The sequence below is a fragment of the Giraffa tippelskirchi genome, chromosome 9 (genome assembly GCF_054371585.1).
Source record: "Giraffa tippelskirchi isolate mGirTip1 chromosome 9, T2T-mGirTip1v1.2.pri, whole genome shotgun sequence".
Lineage (NCBI taxonomy): Eukaryota > Metazoa > Chordata > Mammalia > Artiodactyla > Giraffidae > Giraffa > Giraffa tippelskirchi.
This window is the reverse complement of record NC_137283.1, coordinates 46,173,906-46,190,131: the sequence shown is the minus strand read 5'-3', so window position 1 is coordinate 46,190,131 and position 16,226 is coordinate 46,173,906. Positions and strand designations below refer to the sequence as shown.

Sequence of the window (16,226 nt, the reverse complement as noted above, 5' to 3'; positions counted from 1 at the left end):
GTCCCAGATTAATGCCACACAGCCTCTCAGGCTTAAACTACTCTCATGGTCACTCATGCATGGTCCTCATGTGGGCTCTGACAGAAGACTTTTCTACAGTGACAGAGATGAACTGCCACGTGAAGAACTGCTCAACTGAATGTTCCCTGTGGAGGAAAAAATATTCACATGCCTAGTTCATTGTTCAAGACACAAGAAAAGTGAAGTCACTTTTGATAAAACCTGGAGGGGTCACATCTATGGCATGCTGATCCTTGTCTAAATGAGTCTATCAGACACCTGTGAAATTTCTTAAGTTCTTATACTCTAGGCAGGAACCTTACCTCTCTGAGGACCAGGACACAGTTCCCGGGTCCCACACACTGAGGCAGCTCAGCGATCCTTCCTTTGTTAAGATATGGCCCTGAGAAGCAACGGTGGTTGAAGTATATCTTTGGACAGCAATATTTTCCATTAATCATAACTGAGAAATGAAGAAAAACAAATATTCAAAACAGAATCCTACCCTATGCTTCTAAAGCAAGATTATTGAAGAAAAAACCAGTATATCCATATTACATAAAGTCAGGACTTATTTTGAAGCTTAACATACAGTCTGAGTGTGAAATACCTTATACTTAACAAAAAGTCTATTATAGGGCTATCACTCTGCTGAAATTGAATATCCTGATTTACTGCAGATTAACTCCTGGTTAGTGTAACATTGTTCCAGAGCCCCATGCTTCTATCACTACAGGAAGTAGAGAATTTACTTTGAGAACTCATGATAATTTCTGAAGACCAACTACTCAACAATCAGTTCTAGAATATTTCTAAACAGTGATGGTGAATATCCAGAACTACGGTTTGTCCCTTAAAACCACCAAACTAGTGCACTGGCAGCCTCTGATGATGCAGGAGCCCTCCCATCACTGGGATTCTTCAGAGGGCTAAAAGCATGCTGCAACCACATCTCTAAATTCTTCAGGTACTGTGGGGTGTAACTGGGCCTAGAGAACCCTCTCTTCAACTATTGTTTTGTATGAATACTGTACTCCAATATAATGTTTTTTTAACCCCTCATATTGAGTAGTTGGCAATTCAGCTACTAAATGTGAAAAAAAATTCAAAAACACTATCACATCTTCTACTTTCAGACAACACAAAGAGAAGCTCTTCTGATGAAGACTGCCTTGTTAATCCAAAGGAAAAGTGTATGTACATTGTCCAGTTTTTTTTTTTTAATATTTATTTGTTTATATGGCTGTACCACGTCTTAGTTGCAGAATGCAGGATCTTTTTTTTTTAAGTTGCACATGTGAACTCCTAGTTACACCATGTGGGATCTAGTTAACTGACCAGGGATTGAACCCAGGCCCCTTGCATTGGGAGCCCAGAGTCTTAGCCACTGGACCACTAGGAAAGTCCCTTGCCCAGTGCCGACAGCATCCAGCAGGACACAGTGTTCACACTCTAATTAAGAACAGTCTTTTATTTATTTGTTTAATTTATTCTTAGGCCACGCTGCATGACTCGCAGGATTCTTAAGTTCCTCAACCAGGGATTGAACCTGGTGCCACGGCAGTGAAAGCATGGAGTCTTAACCACTGGACCACCAGGAAATTCCCAAGAACCCAGTCTTAGCACATGTAGGGGCCCACTTTTCCACTTGAACTCTGCCACCCAGGTCCCCTCTGGGGATGTACCCTGCTCCTGGAAATGCTGGCAGTTTACAGCTCTCAGTTGTGAGTCTATGCTGGAATCACCCTCAGTCTAGAACTGCGCTTCAGGAGGAGAGAGCTACCTGGCCCAAGGCCCCACCCTTTGTGAGGTGGGGTGGGAGGAAGAGCTCACTTCCATAGCTGACCACTGAGGGAACACTGGGGTATGGCCACCACACCTCCGCTAGCAACAGTCAGTGGCTCCACCAGCTCCAGGGCTCCCTGTGGGGCTGGAAAGGACTTCTATTACAACTGCGCTGTGACTCAACTTCTCCCTCTGCCCAGTCCTGTGTCCTTCAACTCTTCCCAGAAGTGTTCCCAAAAGCACGCCCCAATGAAACTCCTACATGCAAGTATCAATCTCAGGCTCTGTTTCCAAGGTAACTTGACCTACAACAAAACCCAAAGCAGAAAGATTTTGGCTATGATCACATGAAATATTAATATCTTAATTCTGTGGTTTTAGTGGGCATTAGAACGGTCATTAATACAACAAAAATAAAGAAATGCACAGCCCTGATCCTCCACGATGTTACAAAAAGGCAGTGGGTAGAAGAGACAAAAGTGTAAGTTTTGAATTTGAGAAATATGAGTTCCCTTTCTCACCCTTTTACTATAAGCTGTGTGAACTCTCTGTGCTTTGGTTTCTTTCCTAGGCATTCACTGAATACCACCCAAAAGCCTAAGGTGTGCTAAAACACAGAGCCAAGATGCTACGTGTCATACAACCAGCAAGAGGGAGCCAAGGAGTCCTGGTCAACAGCTTGGCCTCCAACAAGGAGCCCTGTCTCATTTAATAGGTATTGCCTACAGCATAATGTTTTTCAGTGTTGTTGTTTTAGCAAAATACAGACAAAATATAGTGTGTATATCACAGAAAGATTTTAAAGAAGAATAAACATCTATCTCTCAACCACCCAGCTTAAAAAATAGCACCATCTGGAAAGTCTCAGGTTCTTTATGAAACTTGGGGATATTGACCTCTAGAGCCTTTAACACTGACAAGTGATCAGTAAGTAACAGCTAAAATATTATAAACGCACAGAAATACTAGCCTAAAGATAATTAGTAGACTGAATACATCTTAGACAGTTGTAACTCTTTAAAATCACAATTAAGAGATCCCTCTATGCACTGGAGAAGGAAATGGCAGCCCACTCCAGTATTCTTGCCTGGAGAATCCCAGGGACGGCAGAGCCTATGGGCTGCCGTCTATGGGGTCGCACAGAGTCGAACAGGACTGAAGCGACTTAGCAGCAGCAGCAGCAGCAGCAGCAGCAGCAGCAGCTACGAAACTACTCCAATAAATTTAAGTTATTTTTAGATAAAGTCCACTAAAGGAAATTAAAGGTCATCTTTTCCCTAAGATTGTCTGAACTTATACCTGAGTCTGTGGAGCTCAGCTCCTGATTCTTCAGACCCTCATGGATAGTCCTTGAGGATGGTATTCTGCAACAAGAAAACGCAACAAAATAATGAGATAGTCCTTAAGATCAATAAAATGTGAGGATTACTTTCCTTCAAAACTAACAAGAAAGCAAACATGGCAGACTGCAAAATCTGTAGCAAAAAGTGCTTCCTTGATCATACTTTTTTTTAAAAAAAGCAATTGTTTTAAAAGCTATTTATATGTTCTAAGGGGAAAACAACAGTATGTAGACAGTGCTGTGATACTGCATGTTCAAATGAACTTGCATTTATGTAAGCAGCAAATTACAGAATGCCTTGTGGGATTCTTAAAACACAAGTAAACTACAGATGATCTCTGATTGATAGTGGTTTCATTTAATGATATTTCAACTTAATGAAGGTGCAAGAGCAATATGCATTCAGCAGAAACTATACTTTGACTTTTGATTTTTTCTCTGGCTAATGTTATGCAGGACGATCCATGATCCTGGGCAGTAGACCAGTCAGCCAGGAGATCACAAGGTAAACAATCAATACACTTACAACCATTCTGTTCTTTGCTTTCAGTAGAGCAGTCAATATATTACATGGGTGTTCCTTGTGGTGGATGATTCTTCCACACTGGAGGCTAATGTAAGTGTCCTGAGCATGTTTAAGTCAGGCAAAGCTACGATGTTTGGTAGGTCAAGGATGTAAAATGCATTTTTACAATATTTTCAACTTACAGCAGCTTTTTTGGGACATAATCCCAGTGTAAGCTGAGGAAGATCTGTACTCATTTTTTTTTAACAGATGAAGAACAGAAATATTTTTATGTTTCCTTCTTCTAACATACTTTTTATTACTTACTGTTTTTCTGGTTGAACCACTGCAATTTTCCTCTGTTTGTGTACTGTACAAAGAAAAAAAAATCTGTAAATAAATGTCAAGAAAAATAAAAAGACAAAGGAAAGTTACATATGCAGTAAGCTAATATTAGCTTACAATTGACCCTTGAACAACATGAGTTTGAACTGCATGGGTCTCCTTATACAGGGACTTTTTCAACAGTAATTACTGTAGTACTATACCATCTGAGGTTGGCCGATTCCTCAGATGCAAAAGTGCAGAGACAGAGGGCCAACTATGGGACGTGTGCATCTTCAGATTTTGGTATCCATGGCAGATCCTGTGACCAATCCCCTGTGTATACCGAGGAACAACTACACACAGTTCACTGGTCTTTAGTATATTCATAGAGTTGGGCAATGATTACCACAATCGATTTGAGAATATTTTTATCATCTCAAAAAGAAACCTGGTACCCCATAGCAATCACCTCTTTATTTACCACCCCTGAGCCCTAGGCAACTACCAATCTACTTTTCCTCTCTCTAGATTTGCCTGTTCCTATAAATGGAATCATACAACATGTGCTCTTTTGTGACTTGACTTCTTTTACTTAGCATAATGTTCTCAGACTTCATCCACGTTCTGGTGTGTATTAATACCTCATTCCTTTATATTTTGGACTACTCCACAGTATGGAGATATAACATTTGTTTACCCATGCATCAGCTGATGGACATTTGGACTGTTTCCAGCATGAACATTTGAGTACAAGTTTTTCTGTGGCTATATGTTTTCATTTCTCATGAGTATATAACTATATTTAATACTCTGAGAATCTGCCAGGCTGTTATCCAAAGCAGCTACACAATTTTATATCCCCCTGGATATAAAATGAAGCCAGCTGACCCAGGGAGGCATAAAAATATTATTTTGGGTTTCTCTATAAAGATATATCAATACTTATTTCTAGTATTTGCTACTTAAGTATACACAGAACTAGGTTTTAAAAACAGGTGACCCTTGAACAATGCAGGGGTTAGGGTGCCAAGCCCCATGCACTCAAAGATCCATGTATAAATTTACATTCCACTCTCTGCAGGTGCAGTTCTTCATCCACAGATCAACCAACCAGGGGTCATACAGTACTGAAGTATATATTTATTGAAAAAAACCATGTATAAGTAGACCCACACAGTTTAAATTTGCAGTGTTCAAGGGTCAACCGTACTTTAAAGGAGGATATTTTATGGTATATAAATATCTTTCAATAAAGCTGTTTTTAAAACTAAGGGGCAGGAACACTTTAGGATTAGGTTACTAAACATGCGCACTTGCGTCTTGCTCAATCTCCTCCTCTCACGGTTGTTAGCTCTGATGGAAGCCAGCTGCTGTGCTGTGAGCACCCCATGAAGCAACCCAAATGGCAAGAAAGTGACATAAGCCTCCAACTGACAGCCAGCAAGGAACAGAGGCCCTCAGCCCCGCGGCCCACAAGGAAATGAATTCTTGCCCACAAACATCTGAGTACACTTGGAAGCACACCCTCCCCCAGTTGGGCCTTGAGACGACAAGAGCCCTGCTGACACCCTGAAATGCAGCCTCACCAGAGACTCGGATCCTGAGGTCCCAGCCAAGCTGTGTCAGATTCCTAACCCATACAAACTGTGAGATAATAAATGTTTTGTTGCAATGAATAATTTCCTAGGCAGGAACGGATAACCAGAATATAATTTTATTTTTCTCTCAAATGTCCAGATTCATCCTACTTGATAACAGCCAAACAACATACTATTTAACAATCAAACCTTTGACCCAGAAGTAGACAGTTACCTCGTGCTCGGCGAGGAGTGCTAAGGGGATGGCCATTGGTTTCACACCAGCCCAAAGGAAATATATCCATTGATTCCACATTCACAATAAATTCAGGTATGGGCTTCTTAGAACCTGTTTAGATTTAAGAAGAAATTTTTAAGACCACTAAATAGCTTTCTTCATAAACTACTTCCTAGACAGTGTTCTAGTAGGCATGCCCAATGTTCTACTGTTGCACAAGACAAAAAGTTGCTTTAGCAAGTTTCCTTTACAGAAGTCATACTTCTGCCCAGGTAGCATAGTGGTAAAGAATCCGCCTGCCAATGCAGGAGACACAAGAGATCCTTGGGTCGGGAAGAGTCCCTGGAGTAGGAAATGGTAACCTACCTCAGTATTCTTACCTAGAAAAGTCCATGGATAGAGGAGCCTGTTGGGCTACAGTCCACGGACTGGCAAAGAGTCAGACACGACAGAGCAAATACACACATACTTTTTCATGTGCAACAAACATTTATATGAAAAAGTAAACTGTCCCCCAATAATGATCAAAACAGGCAGTGAATGTACAGGGTGACCCTTAGTTAGGGAACAGCAAATAAGCTACTAGAACTACCAGTAATATTCAGATGGTCGACAAATATGGTAGTGAATTCCATGAAATAACTGGAAAATAAAAGGCAAAAGTTATAGTTCTACTCATTTAAAAAAACATCAGTTCTGGTACTCAGGAACAAGCCAGGAGGTAGAAAAGGTAGCTCAAATCAGAAAGTGATGAAGACAAGTTGCTCAGCAGGGGCTGCATAAACATGTATTTCTAATACGGTTCTTGATCTCTGTGTTAAACACTAACTCTGCAAACTGGGAACAACATAAGAACCAAGTCTGGCTATTCAGGAATGAATAAAACAAACAAACAAAAAACTCCAGGCCAAACATAGTTGTAGAGATGAGTACTCACATACTACTTTCTGTTCACAAACCTGTTCCATCACTGAATATTACCTTTAGTACAATATATCTTGTCAATTTCACAAACTTTTTGGTACTTCTAGTTGGGGACAACCGAAATATAATCTCTTGAATAAGCTGGTTATTAATGCTCAAGCTCATATATTTCAGTCACATCAAATATATGTTATTTAATCTATATTTTCCCCTTCAAGAAAACAGGGGACCCTATAAGTGAAGGCTTTTATTCATATTCATTTCCTAAAATTTGAAGGTCAAGGACAGGAAGACAAATTTTTAGAGTCTTAAATTATAAATTAGAAGTCTGAACAAGAACCTTATTTAGTTAATCAATTAAGCTGAACAAGCCACATTACAGGGGTAAACAGGAAGGCAAAGAAGAGTGTTCAGAGGAAGGCTTCTCAGGGGAGCTGACACTTACCCTCCAGCTGGAGCCACAGGTAGGAGCCTCTCACTGCAGTAATGGTGGCAACACACACTTCTTCAGGGAGAAGAGGATTCACCGCCTCAAGCTTCATGTTCTCCTTAAATTCATGCTCAGAAATTGACTAGAAAGTAAATTCATCAAATACCATACTCAGTATTCACTCATGTGCTCATCTGAGAGATCTCTCCAAGTAACATTTAATCCCAGAGTAACTCCTCTATTCCATACCCCAGGATAACTGTCCCTTCCCCTCCCTATAGAAGATGAGACTTATCCTCTAGGCAGTAAAACATCAGATCCCTGGGCAGGAGGACACAGGAACTGTTGAGGGTGTGCATGCTGTCCAAAACAGGGATTACCATACAGAATGCCGGGAGGCCCAGCCCCTGCCTCTACCCGCCACGCAATGGACTGAAAGAGACTTATGTTAATATGACAAGCACAAGAAGGAACACATAAAGATATGGATTTAGGTTTCTCCAACAAATGGCCAGCCAGATCCTTCCCAACTGGGTAGTTCAAGATGGACAAGTGCTACCCACATGCTCAGAGCTTCCAATCAGCCTTTTCTTTTAGTCCCGATTTCTTAAATATAATCAAGCAAATCCTATTGAGGAATTAACAGGTATCTAAAGATAAGAAAGCTAGAGACAAAATCAGATAAAATAAGCAACTTGGAGAAACCTGATTATGCAAGAAGAAAAATCACAAAAAAGGAGGAGTAATTAACATCCTCTGAAAGATAAGAAACACTACCATATCTTTAAAATAAGAATAGCATGTTATTAAAAACAAATATATTCAGAGATCAGAAATAGGTTTTAAAAGTTAAAAATGTGATATCAGAGCTTCCCTAGTGGCTCAGTGATAAAGAATCCACCTGCCAATGCAGGAGACACAGGTTCGATCTCTGCTGGGAAAATCCCACAAACTGAGGAGCAACTAAGCCCATGCACCACAACTATTAAGACTGTGCTCTAGAACCTGAGAGCTGCAACTATTGAGTGCATGTGCCCTGCAACAAGAGAAGTCACCACAATGAGAAATCTGTGCATGCAACAGAGTAGCCCCCACTTGCTGCATCTAGAGACAAGCCCATGCAGCCCACCTAGCACAGCCAAAAATAAACTATTTTTTTTAAATGTGATATCAAAAATTAAAAACTCAAAATAAGGGTTGAAACATAAAGTTTAGGAAATCTTCCAGAAAGCAAGGGAAAAAAACCCTAAGAAGTAGGAAAGGTGCTGGGGGTGGGGGGGGGAAGGCAGTGTGGGGGATTAGAGGCCTAACCCAGAGGGCCAACAAAATGAGAAATTTCAGGAGAAGAGAGAGAAAAGGAATCAAAGAAGAGATTCAAGTCAACTTCCCAGCACAGAGAGGCAAAGGTCCAGAGAGAATTCGCTCTCCACGCACCAGCACATGGGTGAGGATGGGCCAAGCCATGGTTTCACACTGAAATGTAGTGACAAAAGAGATTCTATAATCTTCCAGGAACAGAGAAAAAGGCAGGTCATATATGAGAGATCAAGAATAATAATTTCTTTTAACTTCTCAATACCAACACTGTAAGGTAGAAAACTTACTTAACTTATATGCAGGGTACATTATGAGAAATGCTGGGCTGGATGAAGCAAAAGCTGCAATCAAGATTGCCAGGAAAAATATCAATAACCTCAGATACGCAGATGACACTACCCTTATGGCAGAAAGTGAAGAAGAACTAAAGAGCCTCTTGATGAGAGTGAAAAAGTTGGCTTAAAACTCAACATTCAGAAAACTAAGATCATGGCATCTGGTCCCATCACTTCATGGAAAATAAATGGAAACAGTGACAGACTTTATTTTGGGGGGCTCCAAAATCACTGCAGATGGTGACTACCGCCATGAAATTAAAAGACACTTGCTCCTTGGAAGAAAAGTTATGACCAACCTAGACAGCATATTAAAAAGCAGACACATTACTTTGCCAACAAAGGTCTGTCTAGTCAAAGCTGTGTTTTTCCCAGTAGTCATGTATGGATGTGAGAGTTGGACGATAAATAAAGAAAGCTGAGCACTGAAGAATTGATGCTTTTGAACTGTGGTGTTGCAGGAGACTCCTGAGAGTCCCTTGGACTGTAAGGAGACCCAACCAGTTTATCCTAAAGGAAATCAGTCCTGAATATTCATTGGAAGGACTGATGCTGAAGCAGAAACTCCAATACACTGGCCACCTGATATGAAGAACTGACTCATCTGAAAAGACCCTGATGCTGGGAAAGATTGAAGGCGGGAGGAGAAGGGGACAACAGAGGATGAGATGGTTGAATGGCATCACCGACTCAATGGACATAAGTTTGAATAGGCTCCAGGAGTTGGTGATGAACATGGAAGCCTGGGGTGCTGCAGTCCATGGGGTCACAAAGAGTCAGACACGACTGAGCGACTGAACTGAACTGAAGGTAGAAAACAACTGATGCTTTCAAAATTCTACAATGAAATAACACTCAGCCTAAAATTCCACACTGAGCCAAATGATGAGTCAAGTTAGCTGAGTGAAGATATTTTCAAACACAAAATGTCTACTAAAATTTACATCTCTTGCATCTCCTGTCAGGAAGCTTTTGAAAGACAGACTCCATCAAAACAAGGGAGTAAAGCAAAAAAGAGGAGGCCATGAGATATACAAAACAGGAATTTCAAGCCCAAAGAAAAGGGAGAGGCAATTCCTTGGGAGACAAAGAAGAGCAGTTTCCAGAATTAAAACTACACAGCAAGCCAAAAGAGTAACCTGTCTAGAAAGGGGTTGCTAAGAGGGGTGTCTCTTAAAAAAAAAAATTAAAAATGACAGATTTCCTGATGTGCAAACAGTTTTGAGAATCTACTGAATGGTGTGGGAAAAGGTAGTTTTATAACAAAGAAAATTATATTATAAACAAAGAAAATTAAGCTATGTAAAACAAGGCAGTTATTAACTTGAGGACAAATTAAAAGAGAAAACAATCATAAAATAATGCACTACTAATCAGGTGGGAAAGATTGAAGGCAAAAGAAGAAGAGGGTGGCAGAGGAGGAGATAGTTAGATAGCATCACCAACTCAATCCACAGGAATTTGAGCAAACTCCGGGATGGCGAAGGACAGAGAAGCCTGGTATGCCGCAGTCTATGGGGGTGGCAAAGAGTCGGACTTGGTGACTGAACAACAACAATCTGTGAATAACACTTAAATGCCCATGATAACATAAATACTCAAATTCACACTTAACCAAAAATTGTAAAATCACCCTAATAGGAAGAGGAAACAGGAAAGACAGGAGAAAAGTAGTAAAATAGCCAGATAGCTCATTTATCATAATATAGAATCAAGAAGACACATCTAAAATTAACTCAAAAGACAGCAGTGTATTATAAATAAAGAACTATAATATGAGAATAACAGTGAGAAGAATAGGAAGTAAATACTTCTGGGAAGGGAAACCATGGAAAGTTGGATAGAGTAGGAAATTATTGTTTTATGTCCTAAGCTTTTCACTGCTATTTGGCCTTGTTAACCATAAGTAAGTTTAACAATTTTCACCCCTTAATATGTCAACATATTTCATATTTAATGGACCATCAAAAAGTAAATGGACCATCAAAAGTAATCATAAGCTAAAATTTTAAATTCACATGATTTCAGCTAATAAGAAAAAAATAAACCAATAAAATTGTTAAGCTAATTAAATTAACAAATTAACTTCTGCAGTAAATGAACTTTTCCTTGGACCATTTTATAACAAGCAACAAGAGGCTTTTCTGGGTTGCATGAGAGAACTGGCTTCAGAGTATACATCACTACAGCGCAGGAAGGCAGCAGTCCCCGGCAGCCCCTGAGCAGTGGCCATGAGGGCACGGGATTCTCACCGGAGGGAAGCACCTCTGGGGAGCAGCTTCAGCACCACACTGTTTGAGGTAGTCGGCCCAATCAAAGTCCTGGCCCTGGTAGCCTAGGCAGGGACAAAAGAGCAATGACTCACACCTCATGTGCTCCCCCAGCTTTACCTCTTTGCTGGTATCCACCCACAACTTCTAATTTTGCTAATTTGAGGACTTGATCATTTTAGAGGAAAAAACATCCTGTCAAATCTAAAGTATTGCTGATTTTTATAAAACAGAGCAACTCTGGATAGAATTTTCAACTTTCACACTTCAAATTAAGCATTTATTCGAGCAGTATTTTATGATTAGTTGTTGACAATTTAACAAAAGATTTTAAAACAGTTATGACTGAATTTGATGTGTGCTAGTAATTCCAGTCTTATTATCCTTCTATTATGACTTAGGCTCTAAAGGAAAAGAGACAGCAAACAACCTACAGCATTAGTTAAATCAGTGAAGACTTTTTTCATAAAGCTATTTCCTAAAACATGTCTTAGCTACTACTAATACTCTCAACAGTTTCATTTTTTACAAAATCTCAATGTTCTCATAACCTGAGTCATGAATTCATTTCACAAAAAAAGCTGAGCTTAATTCCCCGCTTCAGTCTACAGGGTTCTTGGCAGAAGCCCCTCTAATCCGACACCCTGATGGCACTGGCTCTGTGTGAGGAGCTGACTGAGCCCTGCTGCCCCGCGGGGTCTGCGCTCCTCTCTGCTCCCCAGAGTTCAGTACCCCACAGGCACAGAGCAGGCTACTCAAGACCACGCCGGCCTATGACGTGCAGCCACCTCCTCTGCCCAGCTCAGACTGGTACCGTGTTTTCTCTGCCTCCACTTCAATTCCTGACAGTAAATCTCCTGCCATTTTCAATACAAAGTCCACTACTTTCCTTCTATTTATAAAGACAGCTGAATTGTCTATAAAAATGCTGAGAGCTCTGATATCTTTAATAAAAATGTATTATCTTCTCACAGAAAGACAGCAGACAGGATAAGGAACTTGGGGTGTTCAGAGCATTCACACAAAGAAATTGCTCCTGAAGGTGTATACCCCACCCCTTCCATCCTCACCAGGCAGCCACCCCCACTGTCTGGTCACTGATGAGGGAGCACCAGGGGGCTTCTGCTACTGTTTTCCCCTATTTGCTCATTGCAGGAACTCTCATTCTCACTTTTGTTTCTCCAGTGACAAGTCCAAGGCCTGGCTCAACGCAAACATTCCACGAATATTTGTTGGATAAATGAAGGCTGAATGGAAGACAGAGGTTCAGAGCCTGTGACTCTTGTGAACAGAAAAGAACACTCCCAGTCCAGTGTTCCAGCAGTCACCATTTAGAAAGTGAAGATACATTTTACCAAGGACTTGCCAATAAAGTATACATAAACCGCCAGTCAAATAATCTGACTTGCTGATATAAAAATCAAATAAACATATTATACTTTCAGATACTCTAAGTTAAAAAAAATTTTTTAATTTCATCTCAAATAAGTCATATTTAGTAGCCTTAATTAAAGGGTCAAAGACTAAATTTTGCAAAGCTGCAAACATGAGGAAAATGAGCTGCTACTTTCCTACTTACAACCTGAGTTCTACTCTTGACCAAAAACCTCCCTCTGAAGTCCAAAGCATCTCCCTCTAAGAGGAGGTCCAGAAACCGAACAGTCATCAATCCACCTCCTCACTCTGGCTCTCTGGCCGCTTCTTGTAAGCCAGCTCCCGATGCTCACTGCCTCCTACCCTCACCCCTACTGCCTCCTGACAGACACAGATGGAGGCTGCATTGAATCCTAGGTTGTCATGAAGACATTTATCTAAGTAGTAGGACATACTTTCCCAGTTTTTAAGCTTAATTTATGGGCTTCCCAGGTGCCTCAGTGGTAAAGAATCCGCTTGCCAAGCAGCAGACATGAGATCGAACCCTGGATCAGGAAGATCCCCTGGAGTAAAATGGCACCCCACTCCAGTATTCTTGCCTGGGAAATCCCATGGACAGAGGAGCCTGAGGGGCTACAGTCCCTGGGCTTGCTAAGAGTCGAACAGTCGGACACAACTGAGCAACTAAGCACAACGCAGCAGCACAAGCTTAATTTGTAACATTTAAATATGTAGAAACTGGAATCTAGGTCTTTGTTTATACTTGTCTTGTGCCCCCAAACCGCTAAGGACTGGACTGGGTGTGAGGAGAGGGGGGGACAAAAGATCCAGGTAAAGCCACCTGATAAATCTCATTTATCTCATAAATCTCATGATAAATCTCATTCCCAAGCAAATAAGAAAAGAATGAATACACACCAGGAGGGGGGCTGATGTGTAAACCATTCTTCAGACTCCACTGCACAGGGAAAATACCAGGGCTGTCAGTGTGACACACGAAGGATCGCTGCACACGATTCTCCAGTCGCAAATCATCCATTTCCACCAGAAAATACTTCTCATCAAAAACCTGTAGGTATGATTTAACACACAAAATAGATAAACGTTTTTTTGTGTACATATACACATATGTGTGCACATACACACATGTCATTTCTTTGCTGTAGCTAATAAACATGTTATAAAAGTTCATAGCCACATTAATAGTAACATTAAGTCTGTTTTAATACTACTACTAAGCACTCAATAAATCTTATCTTTATGTCAGGCATTGTTTTAATTAAATGCCTTTCATGTAATATTAATTCAGTTTTAATCTTTCTAACAATCTAATGAGGTACCATTATCAACCCTATTTTTCAGAAAGGAAACTGAGTTTAAAACACAGTTAATAACTTGCACCATGCTACACAGACAGGCAGAAACAGAGCTTAGATTTAAATCCAAGTATGTGAGCTGTGAACAAAGCTTAGTTCAGACTTAGTGAGGAGTCAACTACACTAGTTTATTAGATCGGATCCTAGCCTAGTTTCAAATACCAAAAAAAAGGTTTTACGAACCTCCCCTAGCTTCTTACCACCTGCCCTTCAGAATCCGGAAAGGACTTTCTGGCCCCACTGCAGGTTCAAGATCCCTTCTTGTTCTAAGAATTATCCTCTTCTAAGACAAGGAAAATTTAAATCTCAACAGGTCAGACGATCCAGCTTCCAAGTAACCACTCCTCTTGTCACACCTGACTTTTGGTTCTACTTTGAGTCAATGGGCTTTTTACTCCTAAAACAAAATCCTCTGCCTTATACATCAGTTCTCATAACGAGTAACCGGGCCTGTTACAGTCACAGACAACCCGCCCCATTCTTGTGCGTACTCCTAACCAGAGCCTTGTTTTCGTTAGTCTTCCAAAAGTCTACATCTGGAATCCATGGCTAGAGGAACCCTACCTGCACATCTTGTGACATTAATCCACTGTTTCCCACACACCTGTTCACCCAACGAGCCTGGCACCTAGTTGGACACTGATGACACTGCCTGCCTCCAAACTTTTCAGATACCATGGGCTACCTCCTGGTTAAATCTCCTCTAGTCGTGGAGGACTGCCGTAGGATACAGCTAGGACTGCCCCCAAAGAATGTGCACCCCACTCCTCTGGTACCCAGGCTTTGGTTAGCTGGGGCAACCAAGCTCTGAAAAAGGAATGAGCCACAAAGAGCTGGACATTACAAACGTTAAGACGTGCACAGAACTAATTCTAACCTCGCAGCTTAGGAGAAACAATGGGTTGGATTAGTAGAGTCTGACGATCAAAACACCACCGATTTCCTAAAACAGCCACCCTGACAAGAATTCTTACCAAGATAGTTGCCTCCATTTTACCTTAACAACTGTAGCAGGAGAGATGCCAAAAGGAGACCAGGGGTCCACAGCTTCTAATTTCATATTTACAGAGAAAGAATGAGTGCCGATCACTCGCTTGTCCTGAAATGCAAAGGCCAAGAGGAAATAAAATATAGTATTTTCACATTAATTTTATGCTAACATATAGCTGAATACTACTTATTTTTAAAAATTATTACTTATTTGCTTTTGGTTGTACTGGGTCTTTGTTGCTGCACACAGGCTTTCTCTAGCTGCGGTGAGTGGGGGCTACTCCTTGTTGTGGTGTGTGGGCTTCTCATTCTCTATAACTTGTTATAGAGCATAGGCTCTAGGAACACAGGCTTCAGTACTTCTAACATGCAGGCTCAGTAGTTGTGGCTCCTGGGCTCTAGACTACAGGCTCAGTACTTGGGGTGCACAGGCTTGGTTGCTCCACGGCATGTGGGATCCTTCCAGAATAGGGATCGAACCCATGTCTCCTGCACTGGCAGATGGATTCTTATTCACTGCATCACCAGGGAAGTCCTGAAAACTACTCTTAATTAAAATAATGAAACTGTCCAGGTTCTATTAAATAATCTAGTCCTGTAATTATCTTCCCAGCCTAGAAACAACTATTCAGGAAAAAAAGAAAACCAAAGGGAGCAAGCACTCCTACTCACTACATTTGGAACACAAGGACCATCCACAGAAAAAAACAAGCTTATTTTAGTACAAGTCAGGGCTATGTAGTTAAAAGCAGAAGAGAAAAGACTCAGAATGCTTATAAAGCATTCGGGAGAAAACCTAGACTACCTTCAGGAAAAAAGGAAGGATGATCATCACTCCAGCCTTCAAACCTCTTCATCTCCTTCAGTCATCACAGTGCTCTCACTGACACCAGGGGTTATTTCACACTTTGCAGCTCCCCCATATTGCTGTACTCGACTGTGAGAAGACAAGTTCCTATTTACCACGTTTCTGTTTTTACCTTAAACAAATAAGATGGTAATGGCTCTTCCTCCTCTTTCACTTTGGCCAAGATCTCTTGCCACTCAGCTTCATTTTTCAGATGTCTGATGGCTTTAGTTAAAACAAGACAGGATGCTTTAAGTGATGTGAGAACTTACACATTTTATAACTGCTCTGAAAGCATTCACATAAACAAAAAAGTCACTTTCCCCGGAAAAAGGGAGGGGTTCAAGCCCACTTATACCACCTTTACTCAGAGAACTCCTACTTCAACTTCAGTACCTTGTGTCCTCTGTTCAGAACCTGGGCAGTAGTTGAGTAAAAACACCTATCATGAGACCATAAGGATTACTCTAGTCCCCAAAATAATATAACATCCAAATTGCAGTATATAATAATGAATGCGAGTGATTTCAACATTAACTCCTATTTTTATACCTTTTTTCAAAGTTTTTTATTTTTTTAAACTGGAATA

General features: G+C 40.8%; 1 protein-coding gene across 50 annotated transcripts in view; it reads right to left on the bottom strand.

The window, feature by feature from the left end:
* SFMBT1 (Scm like with four mbt domains 1) overlaps nucleotides 1-16,226 on the bottom strand; it is a 110,776-nt gene that overhangs the window by 9,404 nt on the left and 85,146 nt on the right. For all 50 annotated transcript variants that reach the window (XM_081525016.1, XM_081525031.1, XM_081525017.1 and 47 more), the window contains 9 exons: nucleotides 15,771-15,862; nucleotides 14,798-14,899; nucleotides 13,343-13,493; nucleotides 11,033-11,115; nucleotides 7,144-7,270; nucleotides 5,772-5,885; nucleotides 3,960-4,002; nucleotides 3,085-3,149; nucleotides 324-463 (listed from right to left, as the gene is read on the bottom strand). In XM_081525016.1, coding sequence (XP_081381142.1) covers nucleotides 324-463; nucleotides 3,085-3,149; nucleotides 3,960-4,002; nucleotides 5,772-5,885; nucleotides 7,144-7,270; nucleotides 11,033-11,115; nucleotides 13,343-13,493; nucleotides 14,798-14,899; nucleotides 15,771-15,862 — 917 coding nt within the window. The remainder of the gene's footprint in view (nucleotides 1-323; nucleotides 464-3,084; nucleotides 3,150-3,959; nucleotides 4,003-5,771; nucleotides 5,886-7,143; nucleotides 7,271-11,032; nucleotides 11,116-13,342; nucleotides 13,494-14,797; nucleotides 14,900-15,770; nucleotides 15,863-16,226) is intronic.